Here is a 21,362-nt window from a genome sequence, read left to right on the forward strand (position 1 = left end):
CATATAGAAATAACAAAGCTGCCCTCAGCAGTAGCAGTAGCAGCTAGCAAGAGAGGGTAGTTGAGGATGACTTTGACAAATTTGGTCTCGATAAGTCAACAGCTGCATCCTTCTTCAAAACACACACAAATACACAACCACACTTCATTTCCTTCTCCCATTACTTTTTTCGGAATCTATTCCAAGCCAGTAAATGCTATTGTCTTTCATTTCCCGCTGTTACTCTTGCTTCAATTTGCCAAATTAACCACAGAGCTTTAGTCCTTGGGCCAAATTCAACATGATGGAAATTAGCCTGGCTCAACCGTAGAAAACGTTTTATTGGGTCTCAATATGACACACAACTCTGGGGATGATTTAAAGAAGGTTTAGATAGAGATTATCTCATAAGAAAGACAAGGAAATCCACATGGAACAATAGAACTAAATAGTTCCATTCAGTTCCATTTACCAAGAGGAGATCCATGGAGACTCCATTATGTTCCCAGTAAGGATGTACTTCCTGAGGGATCTGGACGTTGCATGACATCACATAGACCTCCCTCATCTCATTGTAGACACAGATCAGTCATGTTCCCAAGCTAAGCAGACACAGCAACCCCTTGGCAACCCCTTGCCTATCCTCCTATAGTGAATGACAGCCTCACATAGACCTCTAACTCTTGATTGATAGCTGACGCTCCAAGAGTGTGGTGCAAGGTTTGAGTGCACACGCCCACACACACACACACACGCACACGCACACATACACAAACTCTTATCTGGTTGTACTCACAGGCATTTGTGACGGCGAAGCTGTTAGATGTCTCAATGTTGTCGACATGGGGTACCAGGTTGAATGGAGCCTCCGTGGCATTGGGGCTGGTGTTGTGCAGGAAGATAGCCAGTCGAAATGCTGTGTACTCCTGGTCTGTGTTCCTGATAAATAGACCACCTATAGATGAGGAGAAAGACAGTTGGTTTTGAACTGTGCTTCATTGGCACAGGGTTTCCCAAACTCGGTCCTGGGGCCCCCGCTGGGTGCACATTTTGGTTTTTGACATAGCACTACACAGCTGATTCAAATAGCCAACTCATCATCAAGCTTTCTAGTGCTAGGGCAAAAACCAAAACGTGCACCCGTGGGGGATTGTGAAAAATAGGGGGATAGGGAGAAATGGCTGAGACGGGGGGGGGGGGGTTCTGAAATCTGTGGAGGATAGGGGGGAGAGAGAGAGACATAGGAGAGAGAGGGGGAGCGAGAAAGTGAGAGATTTAAGACAGAGCGAGAGAAAGACAGAGAGAGATGACAGAGAGACATCAAAAAGACCAGAGTTTGACTGAGGGTAAGGAGAGGAAGGATAAGGTGACACATGCAGAGAGGAAGAGTGGCGTGGGGTGAAAGATAGAGGGAGAGGAAGGGTAGAGTGACAGATGGAGAGAGGAAGAGTGGCGGGAGGGTGAGACATAGAGGGAGAGGAAGGGTAAAGTGACAAATGAAGAGAGGAAGAGTGGCATAAGGGTGAGAGATAAAGGAAGGGTAGAGTGACAGATGGAGAGAGGAAGAGTGGCGGGGACGGTGAGCGTTAGAGGGAGAGGAAAGGTAAAGTGAAATGACAGATGGAGAGAGGAAGAGTGGCTGGGAGGGTAAGCGATAGAGGAAGGGTAAGATGACAGATGAAGAGCCTCTCGAATGGCGCAGTGGTCTAAGGCACTGCATCGCATTGCCAGAGGTGTCACTACAGATCCGGGTTCAATCACGGGCTGTGTTGCAGCCGGCCTTGCCCGGGAGACTCATGAGGCAGTGCACAATTGGTCCAGCGTTGGCTAAGGGAGGGTTTTGCCGGCTGGGATGTCCTTGTCCCATCGCGTTCTAGCGACTCCCTGTGGCGGCCGGGCGCATGCATGCTGACTTTGGTCGCCAGGTGTACGGTATTTCCTCCTACACATTCGTGCGGCTGGCTTCCGGGTTAAGTGAGCAGTGTGTCAAGAAGCAATGTGGCTTTTCGGGGTCGTGTTTCAGAGGACGCATGGCTCTTGACCTTCTTCTCTCTCGAGTCCGTATGGGAGTTGCAGCGATGGGACAAGACTGTAGCTGCTATTTGGATATCACAAACTTGGGGAGAAAAAGGGATAAAATATTTTTATAATAATATAAAAAGAGGGAGAGGAAGGGTAAAATGATAGATGAAGAGAGGGAAAGTGGCGTGGAGGGTGAGAGAGAGGGAGAGGAAGGGTTAAGTAAAAGATGAAGAGAGGTGTGGAGAGAGGGAGAGGAAGGCTAAGATGAGAGATGGAGACAGGGAGAGGAAGGGTAAAGTGACAAATGAAGAGAGGGAAATTGTTGGGGAGTGTGAGAGAGAGGGAGAGGAAGGGTAAAGTGACAGATGAAGAGAGGGAAAGTGTTGGGGAGTGTGAGAGAGAGAGGGAGAGGAAGGGTAAAGTGACAGATGTCGGGGAGGGTGAGAGAGTGGAAGTGATGACAGAGGAGGAGGGAGGAATGGAGAAGGCAGCGCAAGGCAGCAGAGCAACCACCTCCAAATGTCATTCACAAACATCACCTCAAATGTCATGTAATTCACAAACATCCCAAACATCACCTCAAATGGCATGTCATTCACAAACATCCCAAACATCACCTCAAATGTCATGTAATTCACAAACATCCCAAACATCACCTCAAATGGCATGTCATTCACAAACATCCCAAACATCACCTCAAATGGCATGTCATTCACAAACATCCCAAACATCACCTCAAATGGCATGTCATTCACAAAGTTGTGCAATAGAAGCATTAACTGCAGTAACTACAGTAACTACAGTAACTCAAATCAAATCAAAGTTTATTTGTCACGTGCGCCGAATACAACAGGTGTAGACCTTAAAGTGAAATGCGTACTTACAGGCTCTAACCAATAGTGCAAAAAAGGTATTATGTGAACAATAGGTAAGTAAAGAAATAAAACAACAGAAAAAAGACACAGTATACAGTATACAGTATACAGTAGTGAGGCTATAAAAGTAGCGAGGCTACATACAGACACCGGTTAGTCAGGCTGATTGAGGTAGTATGTTCATGTAGATATGGTTAAAGTGACTATGCATATATGATGAACAGAGAGTAGCAGTAGCGTAAAAGAGGGGTTGGCGGGTGGTGGGTGGCGGAACACGATGCAGATAGCCCGGTTAGCCACTGTGCGGGAGCACTGGTTGGTCGGCCCAATTGAGGTACATTAACCACAGTACGAAGTCTATTTCTAAGGCATTGTAACATATTTTTATATTCTCTAGGGATTTGGTTTTCCTCTGCCTTAACTTCTGTGTATTGAAGCGATATGCAAATACATGCTCAAGTGAACAGGCGGATAGGGTTTGAGGGGTGTGTAGGTGTGTAGGTGTGTAGGTGTGTGTTTGTGTGTATCCAGCAGACCATTTTCGCGTATTAACTTTATCCGCAGCTCAGTGAAAGGAACGAGAAAGAGTCAGAAACCAGAATCTCATTACAGTGCCTCTCCTCCAGCACCTCACAAGGAGTGATGCAGAGCATACATTAACACACACCTCCAGAACAGAGCACTGTGTATGTGTGTCTGTCTGTGTGCGTGTCTGTGTGTGTGTGTGTGTGTGCATGTGTGTAGGACTGTTATAGGATGGGGTATACAACTGATTCGGGGCAGTGGATCATGTTTGATAGAAACTTTGATCCGGGTCTAGTCCCAGCTGAACGGGTCGGGCTCGGATAGCCAGGGTTATCCTGCTATGTACGGCACGGGAAGATGATGCAGTAGTGATCTAACTTAGAACATCACCGTAAGGAACAAAGCGCCCTAAAACATTCATGAGCGCAGGATGCCCGTTTAAAAATGACAAATAACGCGAAAGAGGGGAAGAGCTAGACAGAGACAAAACGGAAGAGAGAGAGAGAGAGAGAGAGAGAGAGAGAGAGAGAGAGAGAGAGAGAGAGAGAGAGAGAGAAAGAGAGAGAGAGAACCATTTAACCTCCATCTCCGGCAGGAGGAAAACAATTACCACAATTATGAATAATCACCTGAGTCACATCAGCCAAACAGACAGCGTTTTCCCTCTGTAAGCTACTTAGGTTATCAGAAATAATGGCAATGTAAATCCTCTTTAATAAATAAACATGATTGGGGATGAAAACAATTTAAGACTCCTTAAAACCCCGGCTATAAGAAGTGTCTATTTTTAAAGGTCTTTAGCCTACTCACCTATTTGAACACTGCTGGGGAAAGCCCCAGTCGCTAGCCCCCAAAGGGCGGAAAACACCCCGAGAAAGTGCGGGTAAATAATCCTCATTTTCCGTGCCTTAAAAACAGTGGAGAGACATGTAGGATTGGGAAACAAGGCGAGAGAGAAGGTGGGAAAAGAGAAAAATAAGCCAGAGTTTTAGCAATCCATAGTGGTCTTGTTCCCCCGCAGTGTCCGCTGCTGCTGGAGAGAGCTCTGTCCGGCTCGGGAAACACTAACCCGAGCACATACAAGATGGGTGGAAGAGAGCGCGAGAAGGAAAAGACAGAGAGAACAACTCGCCAGTGGTGAGGAGCGTCTACAGCCTGCATGGAAGGATTGGACATGCGCGCCCTCACTCTCACTCTCACTCGCTCTCTCTCTCACACACACACACACACACACACACGCGCGCGCGCACGCACACACACACACACACACACACAAACACACACACTCTCGCCGCCCACCCCTCCAATCTATCTTTCCAACCCTGTCTTCTTTAACTAGCCATTGCGGTAAATCAAACAGGTCCTTTGATAAGGATTAGTCTGGTTTAGAGAGCGGAAAAGGGATCATCCGTCGCGGAGTTTTCATTAACGGCGCTGCTGCGGGGCTGTGGCAATTGTGAAGGCGATTCAGGTGCTTTTATAGGCTCGTGTCCCTTCACCGGTGACAGAGGCAATTATTTTTAAACACTATTTTTGGGTTTCTATAGTTTAATAAGTACGCCTAACCACATAGACTACCGCATAGGCTACCCCCTACGTGAGTTGTGTACGGAATTTGATTCCACCTCAAAGCGCACGCTGTCTCTCCTTCTCTCTCTCTCTCCCACTGTAAATGCGTGTTATTTACACGCACCAATGGGCTCTAACCCTAACCCCCGCCCTGCGCATTTTTTTCCCGACACAGACCCATCCATCTCCTCACACCCATTAGAGTGCACGGCTAAACAAGCCCCCTGTCTCGCTGAGCCGCGAAAGTAGACGAAGGAGCGGGAGTCCGGAGTCTCTGAATGAGTGGAGTCCGGAGTCTCTGAATGAGTGGAGTCCGGAGTCTCTGAATGAGTGGAGTCCGGAGTCTCTGAATGAGTGGAGTCCGGAGTCTCTGAATGAGCGGGAGTTGAGAGAGAGTTAATCGAATAAAATGCGTGTTTTCTTTTCTGGCATCAACTGTGTCTCGCTCCTCATTCATAATCGTCAGCGCCGCCGGTAAACCGACAGACTGACATACGGGTTGGGATCACGGAGAGAAACGGCTATTTGTCACGGAGTAAAACGGAAACAATCTGTCTCCGGTCTCTCAATGACCATAGCCTCCTATCGGTGTGGGCGCTGGCCTTCATTCAACCCAGAGCGTAGCTAAAGAGTTCCAGAGTGAATAGTCTAATAATTGTTCAACTTCACACACAGCATTAGCTTGCTGCTGTCCATGGTGCTGAAACCACACTGAGAACCAGGGAAGACTGTAGACTATCTAGGCTACTGGATACTTACTCTTTTTGTTTTAAACGTTTTGAAGTATACAACTTTAGCACGGCATTCAGCTCATTCAGTTTATGTTTGTACCAGAGGTCTACACAAATGTGTGAGCCAAGAGTGTTGGCCACAGTGGGTAAAAAGAGCAGTGGCTTTCTATTCCAATCAAGCACATCAGAACTTATTTGGCTACACCAGAACACTTGGCATTAAGCCTGTGATGCTGATAGGCTAATGTAAATGCTAAGGCTTACATTTGCAATGCATAGAATATTAATCTATGCCTGGTGTGCAATCGGTAACTTTGTATAGCTATAGCCTACCATATATGGTGGGTATGAATGCATAGAAAAGGCTTTCTGCTCAGTATAGACTCAGTGATTGGTTGAAATCAATGAACAATTGTTCTCCCTCAGCAACCCTCTCAGCATGAGAGAGAGGACTCACCTTCACTGTCACCCTGGGCGGCTGAGTCACACACACACACACACACACCCACACACACATCCACACACACACCCCTAGGGGGGCAGGTAGCCTAGCGCTTAATGTAACCGATAGGTAGCTGGTTTGAATCCCTGAGCCGACAAGATCAAAATCTGTCAATGTTCCCTAGAGCAAGGGACTTAACCCTAATTGTAGCAGGGTCGCCGTTGATAATGGCAGGCCCTGGCTGTGACCCCACTCTCTGAGGGTGTCTCACACATGCTTATTAATACACACTCGTACACGTGTGGAACAGGACAAATATAAGCACCAAGATTATTAAACACACACACCTCTGCAGGATATAACTCACCCCAGCTGTTCTGCCTGCGGCTATGGAACCCTGACCTGTTCACCGGATGTGCTACCGGTCCCAGACCTGCTGTTTTCAACTCTCTAGAGACCGCAGGAGCGGTAGAGATACTCTGAATGTGATCGGCTATGAAAAGCCAACTGACATTTACTCCTGAGGTGCTGACTTGCTGCACCCTCGACAACTACTGTGATTATTATTATTTGACCATGCTGGTCATTTATGAGCATTTGAACATCTTGGCCATGTTCTGTTATAATCTCCACCCGGCACAGCCAGAAGAGGACTGGCTACCCCTCATAGCCTGGTTCCTCTCTAGGTTTCTTCCTAGGTTTTGGCCTTTCTAGGGAGTTTTTCCTAGCCACCGTGCTTCTACACCTGCATTGCTTTCTGTTTGGGGTTTTAGGCTGGGTTTCTGTACAGCACTTTGAGATATCAACTGATGTACGAAGGGCTATATAAATACATTTGATTTGATTTGGTGCTAACTGACAATTAAATGGCCTGTGACATCATTTGTCTCCTTGAGCAGCCCGCTGTGGATCAGGATCACAGACCTCATCCTACATCACCCTCAGACACCTCATCCAACGCTTCATCAGTCTACATCACGCTCAGACACCTCATCCCATGCTTCATCATTCTACATCACCATAAGACCTTGACTTATTCCACATTTTGTTGTGTTGCAGCCTGAATTCACAATGGATGATGTTTTTTTCACCCATCTATACACAATACCCCATAATGACAAAGTGAAAACATGTTTAGACATTTTAGCAAATTTATTGAAAATTAAATGCAGAAATTCCTTGTGTTGTAAACAATTCCACTTAAATTCCTTGTGTCTGTAAACAATTGTTGGAAAAATTATTTGTGTCATGCACAAAGTATATGTCCTATCCGACTTGCCAAACTATAGTTTTTTAACAAGACATTTGTGGAGTGGTTTAAAAATGAGTTTTAATGACTCCAACCTAATTGCATGTAAACTTCCGACTTCAACTGTAGGTCTCTGACCTCCTCCTAATAGGGTGTCTCATTGTTGTTGGTGATCAGGCCTACCGCTGTTGTCACGACTCCCACCGAAGGTGGCACCCCTTCCCGTTCGGGTGGCGCTCGGAGGTCGTCGTCGCCGGCCTACTAGCTGCCACTGATTTTTTCCTCCCCCTCCTTGTATGTTTATTGGTTACACCTGTTATGCGTTTGTGGTGATTAGTAGGGCTTTATTAGTCAGCCGGCCCGCCTGTTTCTTTGTGCGGGATTGTTTGTGGTAACATTTGTGTATGTTGGAGACGAACGTGTTTGTTCCTGTTCGTGGGTTTTGCTGGACTGTTTTAGTCCCCGTGTTTGGGGCATTTGTTTTTCGGCACCCAGTGTTTCGTGAGGTGGCCTATGTACACCGTGTGTGCATTAAAGAGCACTATCTTGAACTCTCTGTTCCTACGCCTGACTTCACACCCACGACACCCAGATTGTTACAGCTGTTGTGTTATCAGCAAACGTAATGGTGATCTTGGATTCGTGGTTGGCCATGCAGTCATGGGTGAACAGGGAGTACAGGAGGGGACTAAGCACGCACCCCTGAGAGGTCCCAGCATTGAGGATCAGCGTGGCAAATGTGTTGTTGCCTACCCTGACTACCTGGGGTGGGGCGTCAGGAAGTCCAGGATCCAGTTTCAGAGGGAAGTGTTTAGTCCCAGGGTCCTTAGCTTCGTCATGAGCTTTGTGGGTACTATGTTGAATGCTGAGTTGTAGTCAATGAACAGCATTCTCACATAGCTGTTCCTTTTGTCCAGGTGGGAAAGGGTGTGTGGAGTGCGTTTGAGACAATGTCATCTATGGATCTGTTGGGGCAGAATGTGAATTGGAGTGGGTCTAGGGTTTTTGGCATGATGGTGTTGATGTGAGCCATGACCAGGCTTTCAAATACTTAATGGCTACCGGCGTGAGTGCTACACAGCGGTAATCATTTAGGCAGGTTACCATCGCTTTCTTGGGCACAGGGACTATGGTGGTCTGTTTGAAACATGTAGGTATTACAGACTCGATCAGGGAGAGGATGAAAATGTCAGTGAAGACACTTGCCAGTTGATCCGTGCATGCTTTGAGTACACGTCCTGGTAATCTATCGGACGTCGCGGCTTTGTGAAGGTTGACCCGTTTAAAGGTCTTGTTCACATCGGCTACAGAGAGCGTAATCACAGAGTCATCCTGAACAGCTGGTGCTCTCATGCATGCTTCAGTGTTGTTTGCCTCAAAGCGAGCATAAAAGGCATTTAGCTCGTCTGGTAGGCTCACGTTACTGGGCAACTCGCGGCTGTGTTTCCCTTTGTAGTCCATAATAGTTTTCAAGCCCTGCCACATCGGACGAGCATCAGAGGCGGTGTAGTAGCATTCAATCTTAGTCCAAGCTCTGTCAAGTTGGTTGTTAAGCATTGCTAGACAGCCATTTTCAAGACTTGCCATAGATTTTCAAACCCATTTAAGTCAAAACTGTAACTATGGCATCTTGGTAAGCAATTCCAGTGTATATTTTGCCTTGTGTTTTCAGTTATTGTCCTGCTGAAAGGTGAATTTGTCTCCCAGTCTGTTGGAAAGCAGACTGAACCAGGATTTCCTCTTGGATTTTGCCTGTGCTTAGCTCTATTCCGTTTCATTTAATCCTAAAAAACGACCTTGTCCTTGCCGATGACAAGCATACCCATACCATGATTCAGACACCACAAAGCTTGAAAATATGAAGAGTGGTACTCAGTGATGTGTTGTTAATGAATTTGCCCCAAACATAACGCTTTGTATTCAGGACATAACATTCATTTTTGCTCTTTTACTTTAGTGCCTTATTGCAAACAGGATGCATGTTTTGAAAAAGTTTTATTTTGTACAAGCTTCCTTCTTTTCACTCTGTCATTTAGGTTATTATTGTGGAGTGACAATTTTTGTTGAATCAATCCTCAGTTTTCTCCTATCACAGCCATTAAGTTCTGTAACTGTTTTAAAGTCACCATTAACCTAATGGTTTTAAAGTCACAATTAACCTAATGGTGAAATCCCTGAGCGGTTTCCTTCTTCTCCGGCAACTGAGTTAGGAAGGACGCCTGTATCTATGTAGTGATTGCATGTATTGATGCACCATCCAAATTGTAATAACTTCACCATACTCTAAGGGATATTCAATGTCTGCTTTTTAAATGTTTACCCATCTACCAATCGGTGCTCTTATGTGTGAGGCATTGGAAAACCTCCCTGATCTTTGTGGTTGAATCAGTGTTTGAAATTCACTGCTCGACTGAGGGACAGAAAATCTGGAAAAAGTCAAGGCGTGGGAATACTTTCTGAATAGTGTACTCTATTTTAAAATATGTGTTCCATTTTATCTGATTCAGTATTGAAGTCATGCTCTTTAAACTGCACTGTTGAGGAAGAGCTTGCAATTTAGCATTTCAATATTCAGCTTACACCTGCTGCATCATGTGCACCTGACAAATATACTTTGTTTTGATTTCGATTTCATTCCATGGAAGACAGGCATTGCAATATATTGGGTGATACTGTTGCTGCACTTGCACTACGCTCCCCGCTCCAACGAGTAAACACTCAATCCCAGTAATACCTCTCATCTGTAAAACTACCACAGAATCTGACCCCTCAGAACTCTGAGACAATGGGAAAGACCCCTGGGCAAAGAGCAGGCAGAGTACCCTGCTCATATCTGTATGTAGCATCTCTATCTGTCTCCCCTGTCATTGTGTAGAACGCTGGGTCAATACTCAATGCCTCATATCACTGTAGCACTAATGGACGAGGTGCTAAGGAACCCATCAAACCATTCTCTCCAAAGTGTGACATGTTGTAGCAATTACTATAGGCATGTCTCTAACATACACACATGACATGCACAGTTGCACACAAACACAATAGTGGCCCACAGTGGAAGTGTTAAAATACCCATATAACCTAGCGGGGGGCAAAGAGGGGAAATTGTTCCAATCATTTTTCCACCATTCATTTTTCCCATAGAGAATTTTAGAAACACTTAAAATAAAGGTTGTGTTTAGACTTCCATTGATATATTAGTCACAAGTTACTCTCAGATTCGAAATTGCCAATTAGCATCAAATTAGACATCATGCAAGACTACAAATTCTTGCAGGCTCCTGCACGTCATCTCTAGCTGACACCTTTGCTAACAGGTATTGTGTCAATATAAAACTTGCACAAGACAGTTCAAAGAATTGTCAATTTAAAGAAGTTTAGCAAATTCATGCATTACCACATTTAGCAAACGTTAGAGAGTTAATCCAGAGATTCTTACCTTCCCTCGATTCGGCAGACTCGTGTAGATCATCATGGCATTTGTAGTTTTTTATCATTAGCAGCTATTTAGCGTTTCATTTTTTTGGGTGCAAATATAGGTGAATACAGTGGCTTGCAAAAGTATTCACCCCTTTGGCATTTTTCCTAATTTGTTGCCTTACAACCTGGAACTAAAAATGATTTTGGGGGGGGTTCTATCATTTGATTTACACAACATGCCTACCACTTTGAGGATGCAAAATATTTTGTATTGTGAAACAAACAAGAAATTAGACAAAAAAACTGAAAACTTGAGCGTGCATAACTATTCACCCCACCAAAGTTCACACTTTCTTGAGCCACCTTTTGCAGCAATTACAACTGCAAGTCTCTTGGGGTATATCTCTATAAGCTTTGCTCATCTAGCCACTAGGATTTTTGCCCATTCTTCAAGCAAAAACTGCTCCAGTTCTTTCAAGTTGGATGGGTTCTGCTGGTGTACAGCAATCGTTAAGTCATACCATAGATTCTCAATTGGATTGTGGTCTGGGCTTTGACTAGGCCATTCCAAGACATTTCAATGTTTCCCCTTAAACCACTCGAACGTTGCTTTAGCAGTATGCTTAGGGTCATTGTTCTGCTGGAAGATGAACCTCCGTCCAAGTCTCAAGTCTCTGGAAGACTGAAACAGGTTTCCCTCAAGAATTTCCCATCATTCCCATCATTCCTTCAATTCTTACCAGTTTCCCAGTGCCTATCGATGAAAAACATCCCAATAGCATGATGCTGACACCACCATGCTTCACTGGGGATGGTGTTCTCGGGGTGATGAGAGGTGTTGGGTTTGCGCCAGACATAGCGTTTTCATCGATGGCAAAAAAGCACAATTTTACTCTCATCTGACCAGAGTACCTTCTTCCATATGTTTGGGGAGTCTCCCATATTTCTTTTGGCGAACACCAAACATGTTTGCTTATTTTTTTCTTTAAGCATTGGCTTTTTTTCTGGCCACTCTTCCGTAAAGCCCAGCTCTGCTGAGTGTACGGCTTAAAGTGGTCCTATGGACAGATACTCCAATCTCCACTGTTGAGCTTTGCAGCTCCTTCAGGGTTATCTTTGGTCTCTTTGTTGCCTCTCTGATCAATGCCCTCCATGCCTGGTCCGTGAGATTTGGTGGGCTGCCTTCTCTTGGCAGGTTTGTTATGGTGCCATGTTCTTTCATTTTTTTAAATAACGGATTGAATGGTGCTCTGTGGGATGTTCAAAGTATCTGATATTTTTTTATAACCCAACCCTGATCTGGACTTTTGCACAACTTTGTCCCTGACTTGTTTGGAGAGCTCCTTGGTCTTCATGGTGCCGCTTGCATGGTGGTGCCCCTTGCTTAGTGGTGTTGCAGAATCTGGGGCATTTCAGAACAGGTGTATATATACTGAGATCATGTGACAGATCATGTGACACTTAGATTGCACACAGGTGAACTTTATTTAACTAATTATGTTACTTCTGAAGGTAATTGGTTGCACCAGATCTAATTTAGGGGCTTCATAGTAAAGGGGGTGAATACATGCGCACGCACCACTTTTCAGTTTTTAATAATTGTATTATTTTTTGAAACAAGTTATTTTACTTCACCAATTTTGACTATTTTGTGTATGTCCAGTACATGAAATCAAAATCAAAATTTAATGCAACAATATAGGAAAAATACCAAGGTGGGTGAATACTTTCACAAGGAACTATATTGATAAAAGTCACATTGTCCTAGACAGATTTAAACTGCTATCAAAACGTCACACCAGAGTAAGCCTACTAAAGTCCCATATGGGAAAAATGAATGGTGGAAAAACGATTGGAACCATTTCTTTGTTTGACAGCCTGGTCTTATGGGTATTATGACTCACACTGTCGCACTCTAATGCACACACACACACACACACACACACACACACACACACACACACACACACACACACACACACACACACACACACACACACACACACACACACACACACACACACACACACACACACACACACACACACAGTATTAGTCAAGACGAATATTCGCCCAACAATGACATGAAAAGAAGGCTGTCAGAGCTGCAATGTGTCACCCTCCATCCCCACAGCCTCCCAAATCTCACACAGACAACCACAACCCACACACACAGACAATCACACCCCACACACACAGACAATCACAGCCCTCACACACAGACAACCACAGCCCTCACACAGACATCCTCAGCCCAGACACACAGACAACCACAGCCCAGACACAGACAACCACAGCCCAGACACACAGACAACCACAGCCCAGACACACGACAACCACAGCCCAGACACACAGACAACCACAGCCCAGACACACAGACAACCACAGCCTAGACACACAGACAACTACAGCCGAGAAACACAGACAACCATATCCCAGACACACAGACAACCACATCCCAGACACACAGACAACCACAGCCCAGACACACAGACAACCACAGCCCAGACACACAGACAACTACAGCCCAGAAAAACAGACAACTACAGCCCAGACACAGATAACCACATCCCAGACACACAGACAACTACAGCCCAGACACACAGACAACTACAGCCCAGACACACAGACAACTACAGCCCAGACACAGACAACCACATCCCAGACACACAGACAACCACAGCCCAGACACACAGACAACCACAGCCCAGACACAGACAACCACAGCCCAGACACAGACAACCACATCCCAGACACACAGACAACCACATCCCAGACACACAGACAACCACAGCCCAGACACACAGACAACTACAGCCCAGACACACAGACAACTACAGCCCAGACACACAGACAACCACAGCCCAGACACACAGACAACCACAGCCCAGACACACAGACAACTACAGCCGAGAAACACAGACAACCACATCCCAGACACACAGACAACCACATCCCAGACACACTGAAAACCACAGCCCAGACACACAGACAACCACATCCCAGACACACAGACAACCACAGCCCAGACACAGACACACAGACAACCACAGCCCAGACACACTGACAACCACAGCCCAGACACACAGACAACTACAGCCGAGAAACACAGACAACCACATCCCAGACACACTGACAACCACAGCCCAGACACACAGACAACCCACCGCTCTGACTTGCTGGCCTGTATGAATGGTGCTGTGCTTGAGACAGCGGACAACTCACCATGTTGGATTGTAATGGTTAAAAGCAGCAGGTCTTACTCCTCAGTCCCAGCTGACTCATTCATCGCCTGAGGTCGTCTCGCAGGAAAGTGCTCCGGACCGAATCGTTGGCTTTGACAACTCTATACGTTGAAGGATCTCTCTCTCTCTCTCTCTCTCTCTCTCTCTCTCTCTCTCTCTCTGTATGCATCTGTATTGACATGTTCTCTTGCCATTTCTTCATCGGAAAGAGACAAGAAGAGCATGATAAAATACCAATCAATTTACACAGTGAACAAATAAGGTATGGTCAGGGAAAGTGGTCATACTCTGGCCTATAGCCTACTATATTAGATTAATGAAGTCAATAGCTGATGAACAGCACATTCATTGCTTTGATGGCATCTCCTTCTTCCAGTGGCCGATTATACAGAGACCTGTGGTCTTTCTCAACATGGCTCCATTTAGTAACTCAGTTTGACTGTGCATGCTTTTGTTTGACTACACTCTAGCACAAAAAAACAACCTGATTCAACAAAAGTAATCCAATCATCAAGACATTGATGAGCTCAATCAAGTGTGTTGGCCAGGGCTGGAATTAGAAAAGACTGCTACCCGTTATCTCTACTGGACCAGGAGGATGTTGGACAGTGGACACCACTGCTGTAGCCTAACTGCTGATATACAGTAAATGCATGTGATTGATTGATAGAGAGCTGGCCGCACCCTCAGTCAGTCCCTCACCTGTCAAATTAGTTTCCTTACGGTGAATGGTGACTTGTAAACAAACGGTACTGTACTGGGTGTGGATGAACAATGACAGAGCGTATAGCAGGATGATTCGTGGAAGAAATTAACGTCATGCTCAATTATAGTACGGAGCAGTTGCAAGGTAACAGGTAATTTACTGGTAATTCACCAAAGTGCCTTGCGTTAGTCCGTTTAATAGTGCATGCAAGATTCTGTGTTCCAAGATTATGTCTAAATTACTGCCGTGGCTACAGAATCTCTAAATTACTGGCGAGGCTACAGAATCTCTAAACTACTGGCGAGGCTACAGAATCTCTAAATTACTGGCGAGGCTGCAGAATGTCTAAACTACTGACGAGGCTGCAGAAGGTCCAAACTACTGACGAGGCTACAGAACGTCTAAACTACTGGCAAGGCTGCAGAATCTCTAAACTACTGGTGAGGCTGCAGAATCTCTAAAATACTGGCGAGGCTACAGAAGGTCTAAACTACTGGTGAGGCTGCAGAATCTCTAAATTACTGGCGAGGCTACAGAATTTCTAAACTACTGGTGAGGCTGCAGAATCTCTAAACTACTGGCGAGGCTACAGAACGTCTAAACTACTGGCGAGGCTACAGAACGTCTAAACTACTGGCGAGGCTACAGAAGGTCTATACTACTGGCGAGGCTACAGAATCTCTAAACTACTGGCGAGGCTACAGAAGGTCTAAACTACTGGCGAGGCTACAGAATCTCTAAACTACTGAAGAGGCTACAGAAGGTCTAAACTACTGATGAGGCTACAGAAGGTCTAAACTACTGGCGAGGCTGCAGAAGGTCCAAACTACTGGCGAGGCTACAGAATCTCTAAACTACTGGCGAGGCTGCAGAAGGTCCAAACTACTGGCGAGGCTGCAGAAGGTCCAAACTACTGGCGAGGCTACAGAATCTCTAAACTACTGGCGAGGCTACAGAATCTCTAAACTACTGGCGAGGCTACAGAATCTCTAAACTACTGAAGAGGCTACAGAAGGTCTATACTACTGGCGAGGCTACAGAAGGTCTAAACTACTGGTGAGGCTACAGAATCTCTAAACTACTGGCGAGGATACAGAAGGTCTATACTACTGGCGAGGCTACAGAAGGTCTAAACTACTTGCGAGGCTACAGAAGGTCTAAACTACTGGCGAGGCTGCAGAAGGTCTAAACTACTGACGAGGCTACAGAATCTCTAAACTACTGAAGAGGCTACAGAAGGTCTAAACTACTGGCGAGGCTACAGAAGGTCTAAACTACTGGCGAGGCTACAGAACGTCTAAACTACTGGCGAGGCTACAGAATCTCTAAACTACTGGCGAGGCTACAGAAGGTCTATACTACTGGCGAGGCTACAGAATCTCTAAACTACTGAAGAGGCTACAGAAGGTCTAAACTACTGGCGAGGCTACAGAAGGTCTAAACTACTGGCGAGGCTACAGAATCTCTAAACTACTGGTGAGGCTACAGAATCTCTAAACTACTGGCGTGGCGACAGAAGGCTAGCTACATGCAGAAACTGAGGCTAGTGTAGCTGTCTGATAGGCATACATGGCTTCAGCTCCCCTCTGGCTTTGTCAAATGATGAGAGATCAGGTCTTCCTGCCCCTTCCATAATGAGCATACCAACCTCTCCTGTCAGACGTTATGTTCTCTCTCTGTCCAGACAGAGTCTGAGTCTCTCGCTCCCTCTTTCTCCCCCTCCCTCTCTTTCTCTCCACCTCTCACTCCCTGTCACGGTAGAGAGACGGAGTCAAGGCAACCTTGTGAGTGATTATATACAGTGCAGCAGTGTTGACGCTAGCAATATACAGTACATGGTCAAATGCTTCCACACACACACACACACACACACACACACACACACACACACACACACACACACACACACACACACACACACACACACACACACACACACACACACACACACACACACACACACACACACACACACACGCACACATTTTAGTGTAGCCTTTGTGCGTTTCTATGCATGTGTATGTGTGTGGTGCAGTGCTGCGCAGCAAGGCTGCCAGGCGAGCATCAAACATCTGTGAGTTCAGATGTTTCTTAGTGATATGCTAATGGGGCTGGATGGGAGAAAGAGATGGACTAATGTAGCGGTCAGAAACCTCTACCTTCTCTCTCCATTTCTCCTCCCACCTCCTCTCCCTCACTCTCTCTTTCTCTCACTCTGATTCTTTCTCTCTCTCTATCTCAAATCACCCCCTAGCTCATAACCCCTGGGCACTTATTTTTATCCAAGAGGTTTGGATAGCTTTAAGAAACATAGGGCCTCTCCTCCAAACCACCTACTTTCCCCCTCCACTCCCATCCCCTCTACCTAGCACATTAACACTGTTCACTCTACGCCATAGAGTCCATTGACTCTTCTCAGTCACACCACACACGCACGCATGCACACACACACACACACACACACACACACACACACACACACACACACACACACACACACACACACACACACACACACACACACACACACACACACACACACACACACACACACACACACACACACACACACACACACACACACACACACACACACACTGTGGTGTAGAAAGCAGGTGCTCATGAATATTTAAGAGTGGTGAAATGGCCAAATTGTTTGGTTCTGATTCTAATAACTGTGTGTGTGTGCACATGAGGGGGGGGGGGGGGGCGTCCTCTACACCAATCGTTCAGAATCAAAGTAACCTCCTTCTGATTCCCAACCTCTCATAAATATTCATGATTAGAGAGACATGTTCCGGAATAGTCTTTTGCCAGATCTCATTTGAAGAGATACTTTCTGTGTTTGTGTCTGTATATGTTTGAGAGAGAGAGAGAGAGAAAGAGACATTTTGTCTTTCTTTAATGAAACATTCTCATTTCATTAAAATCTCACCCCCCCTTAAAAATAAAATACCAAAGTGTATCCTGTACTGCATACACGTACCATACTCACCTTGCCGTCGAATCCACGATACAAAACACCACACATCACAATAACCAAAAACCTCCCCACTTCTACAACCGTATATCCAAAACATCTTCCCAGCTATACAGACAGCCCCCCCAACACACCATATCTCCTGAAACATCTTCCCAGCTATACAGACAGCCCCCCCCCCAACACACCATATCTCCTGAAACATTTTCCCCAGCTATACAGACAGCCCTCCCAACACACCATATCTCCTGAAACATCTTCCCCAGCAATACAGACAGCCCCCCCAACACACCATATGTCCTGAAACATCTTCCCCAGCAATACAGACAGCCCCCCAACACACCATATCTCCTGAAACATCTCCACACGTTTTATCATTTCATAGGACTCAAATTCTACACTAAGGCGAGCAGAGGCCATCACATTGAATAATAGTCAAGGGTCTGTTATCCCCCTGACCTTTGACCCTGTTCCTCCTTGTTAGCCAAATAGTCTGAGCAAACAGAAAACTTTGCATGAGCAAACAGAAAATTCTACAAAACACAGTTGGCCTTCTCCTTATTTGAATAATTGTACCCCATTATAAACATCCCAACAGTAAAAACCACCCCCAACCTCTCGCACAGACGTTCCAACAGAGGCATTAATGGTATTAACCTGGTGCACACAGAAAACACACGAATCACAGTTTCTCTCATAACACAGACCGGACACCCCTGCCCGATTCCCGGTTAAACCTGTTCCAACCAGCTGTTAGTGGCCAGGGCTCCATGTAGAACCCTCCACTGGAGGTCCCCTGACCTCTTTGGTACCTAGGGTTTGTAGAGCTATCTCCATCTAAAACCCACCATACTCTCTGCCCCACATACCCCCTGCCACTGATGTGCCTTCACTCCTGTTAGGCTCCTAATGTTCCTTACCTAATGCAGAGGTTGTAGAGGGCTCTACTTCCCCCCCTTCAAACTACCCCAGGCTCAGAGTGTTCAAATCTAACAGTCCTCCAGGCCCCCTTGTCAGTCCCGAGTCTCTGCCGTCACCTGCAGTGGTGGAAACATTGGTGGCCGCTCCCCCTTTGGTCGCTCAAAAAAAACCTTTACCGGCTCAGACAGTGCCTCCTGGACCTCCTCCAGGAATCTCTCCAGCCGTCTAAGAGACATCATTCCTGTTTGTTGAGCCAAGACCTCCGGGGTTTTCCACCCCTCCTCTTCCAGCAGTCGCAGCTCACCCAGCCTTAGTAAACCCGCTGCCATCAGTTGCCTCTGCATGGTGGCAGACTGAACCGATCTCAAAGGGATGGCAGGGTTGTGGAAGATAGGCTCCTCGCACACCCACAGCCCAGGCCCCACACCCCCTTCTGGTGTGGGCCTTAGCAGCTGCCAGGCCCTCAGCACTGCAGAGTAAAAGTCTGAGAGACCTGCTGTACTCAGCCTCTCCAGCTTCATGAGGAATAGCTGTCGGTCCAACCCTAATCCATCAGCTCTCCTCTGCAGCGCGCGTGCTGGTTCCCTCCAGCCAACATCATTATGGTACAGCAGTCTCTGCACCGCCTTCAGTCGGAAAGCAGCCACCCTGCTCTCCAGTTCCACCAGGCACTGTTCTCCTTCGTGAACAGTCATGTACAACACTGCCGCCTTCAGCCAGTGATGGCCCGACCAGAAAAAGTCCACCAGCTTGCATTGCAAGTCTGCAAGCAGACCAGCAGGGGGGTTGAGAACAGCCAGTTTATGCCAAAAGGGAAGATGCCACCAGGTTGTTGATTATCAGCACCCTCCCGCTATATGACACTTGGGATAGGAGCCACCTCCACCTGGCCAGTCTTGACACCACTGCCAGGGACTGCCCCTCCCAGTTCTTCCTGACCCACCTCTCCAAGCCCAGGAACACCCCCCAACATTTTAAGCCCTTCACAACCCCACTGCAAACCCCCTGGAAGCAGGGGAGGGGCCCTATCACCCCATGCCCCACATAACAGAGCTTGGCACTTGCCCCAGTTTGCCTTAGCTGATGAAGCTCCCTCGTACACCTTTAGACTAGTCTCTGGTGCCTGCATATCCTGACCATCACAGTAACGTCATCTGTATATGCTGACACTGCTATGCCTGTCAACACACCCATGCCTGTCCAGCACACTCCCTGCAGTCTCCTGCGTCGCAGGCCCAAAAATGGCTCAATGGCTAGTGTATATAACTGCCCCAATAGAGGGCATCCTTGTCTAATGCACCGTCTCACCCAGACTGGCCTACTGAGCCCCCCTCCCGACTTGACCATACATGACACCAGAGCATACAACATCTTCACACAGGTCACAAAACTCTCCCCAAACCCAAAAACAGACATCACATTAAACAGATACTCATGGTCCACTCTATCAAAAGCCTTCTCTTGATCTAAAGAGACCAGTCCAATAGTTCACATTAGGACCTCTCGACAAGTCCAACATGTCCCTGATTAAGAACAAGTTGTCCGTGATTGACCGTCCCGGTACACAATATGTTTGGTCCTTGTGTACTATTGAGTCCAGATGTTATAAAACTCCACTGGGAGTCCATCGATCCCTGGTGCACGGCCGGGGGACATCTGGGTTACGGCATCTGTCAGTTCATGGGACAACAGAGGAATGTCAATTTCACCCCTCTGTGCCAGAGAGAGCTTAGGGAGTTCTGCGAACAAGACCTGAGCACACATAGAATCACACAGTTCTGCCCTATACAACTCAGTATAGAACTCCAAAGTTTGCTCCCACATCTCCCCCACCACAGAGGTCACCCGCCCATCAGACAGCCGTAGACAATGCATACCCTTTGGCTTCACCGCTCTGTCTTTCCAAACCAAAGAGGAAGGAGCTGGGAGCCTCCATCTCCTTGAGCATGGAGAACCTAGCTCTTACAAGTGCTCCCATTGCTTTAACCTGGAGAAACTGCCCAGGTCCCTACGTAATTCAGCTAAATTAGCCTGGAGACCTACAGTGCCATGCGAAAGTATTCAATACCCTTGGCATTTTTTCTATTTTATTGCACTACAACCTGTAATTTAAATGGATTTTAATTTGGATTTATTGTAATGGACATACACAAAATTGTAAAAAATGGTGAAGTGAAATGAAAAAAATACTTGTCAAATTATTATTTAAAAAAAAACAAATACGGAAAAGTGGTGCGTGCATATGTATTCACCCCTTTACTATGAAGTCCCCCCCCCTTTGCTATGAACCCCCTAAATAAGATCTGGTGCAACCAATTCTTTTCAGAAGTCACATAATTAGTTTAATAATGTTCACCTGTGTGCAATCTAGGTGTCACATGATCTCCGTATACATACACCTGTTCTGAAAGGCCCCAGAGTCTACAACACCACTAAGCAAAGGGCATCACCAAGCAAGCGGCACTATAAAGACCGAGGAGCTCTCCAAACAGGTCAGGGACAAAGGTCTAGAGAAGTACAGATCAGGGTTGGGTTATAAAAAAATACCAGAAACTTTGAACATCCCACAGAGCACCATTAAATCCATTATTAAAAATGGAAAGAACATGGCACCATAATAAACCTTCCGTGACGCATACAAAGCCCTGCCCCGCCCTCCTTTCTGAAAATCTGACCACAACTCCATTTTGTTGATCCCAGC

The 21,362-nt window shown here is 46.3% G+C and overlaps 1 protein-coding gene across 8 annotated transcripts in view; it reads right to left on the reverse strand.

Annotated features, from left to right (window-relative positions):
* Nucleotides 1-4,626, reverse strand: part of LOC129821874 (glutamate receptor 4-like) — a 168,346-nt gene extending 163,720 nt beyond the window's left edge. For 7 of the 8 annotated variants that reach the window (XM_055879584.1, XM_055879585.1, XM_055879586.1 and 4 more), the window contains exons 1-2: nt 4,212-4,624; nt 776-934 (exon numbers count right to left, since the gene is read on the reverse strand). In XM_055879584.1, coding sequence (XP_055735559.1) covers nt 776-934; nt 4,212-4,299 — 247 coding nt within the window. In that variant the 5' untranslated portion in view covers nt 4,300-4,624. Of the gene's footprint in view, nt 1-775; nt 935-4,211 lie in introns of all 8 variants that reach the window. The other variant, XM_055879589.1, reaches the window with a different exon arrangement.
* Nucleotides 4,627-21,362: the final 16,736 nt, after the last annotated feature.

Source organism: Salvelinus fontinalis, chromosome 24 (genome assembly GCF_029448725.1).
Source record: "Salvelinus fontinalis isolate EN_2023a chromosome 24, ASM2944872v1, whole genome shotgun sequence".
Classification (NCBI taxonomy): Eukaryota; Metazoa; Chordata; class Actinopteri; order Salmoniformes; family Salmonidae; genus Salvelinus; species Salvelinus fontinalis.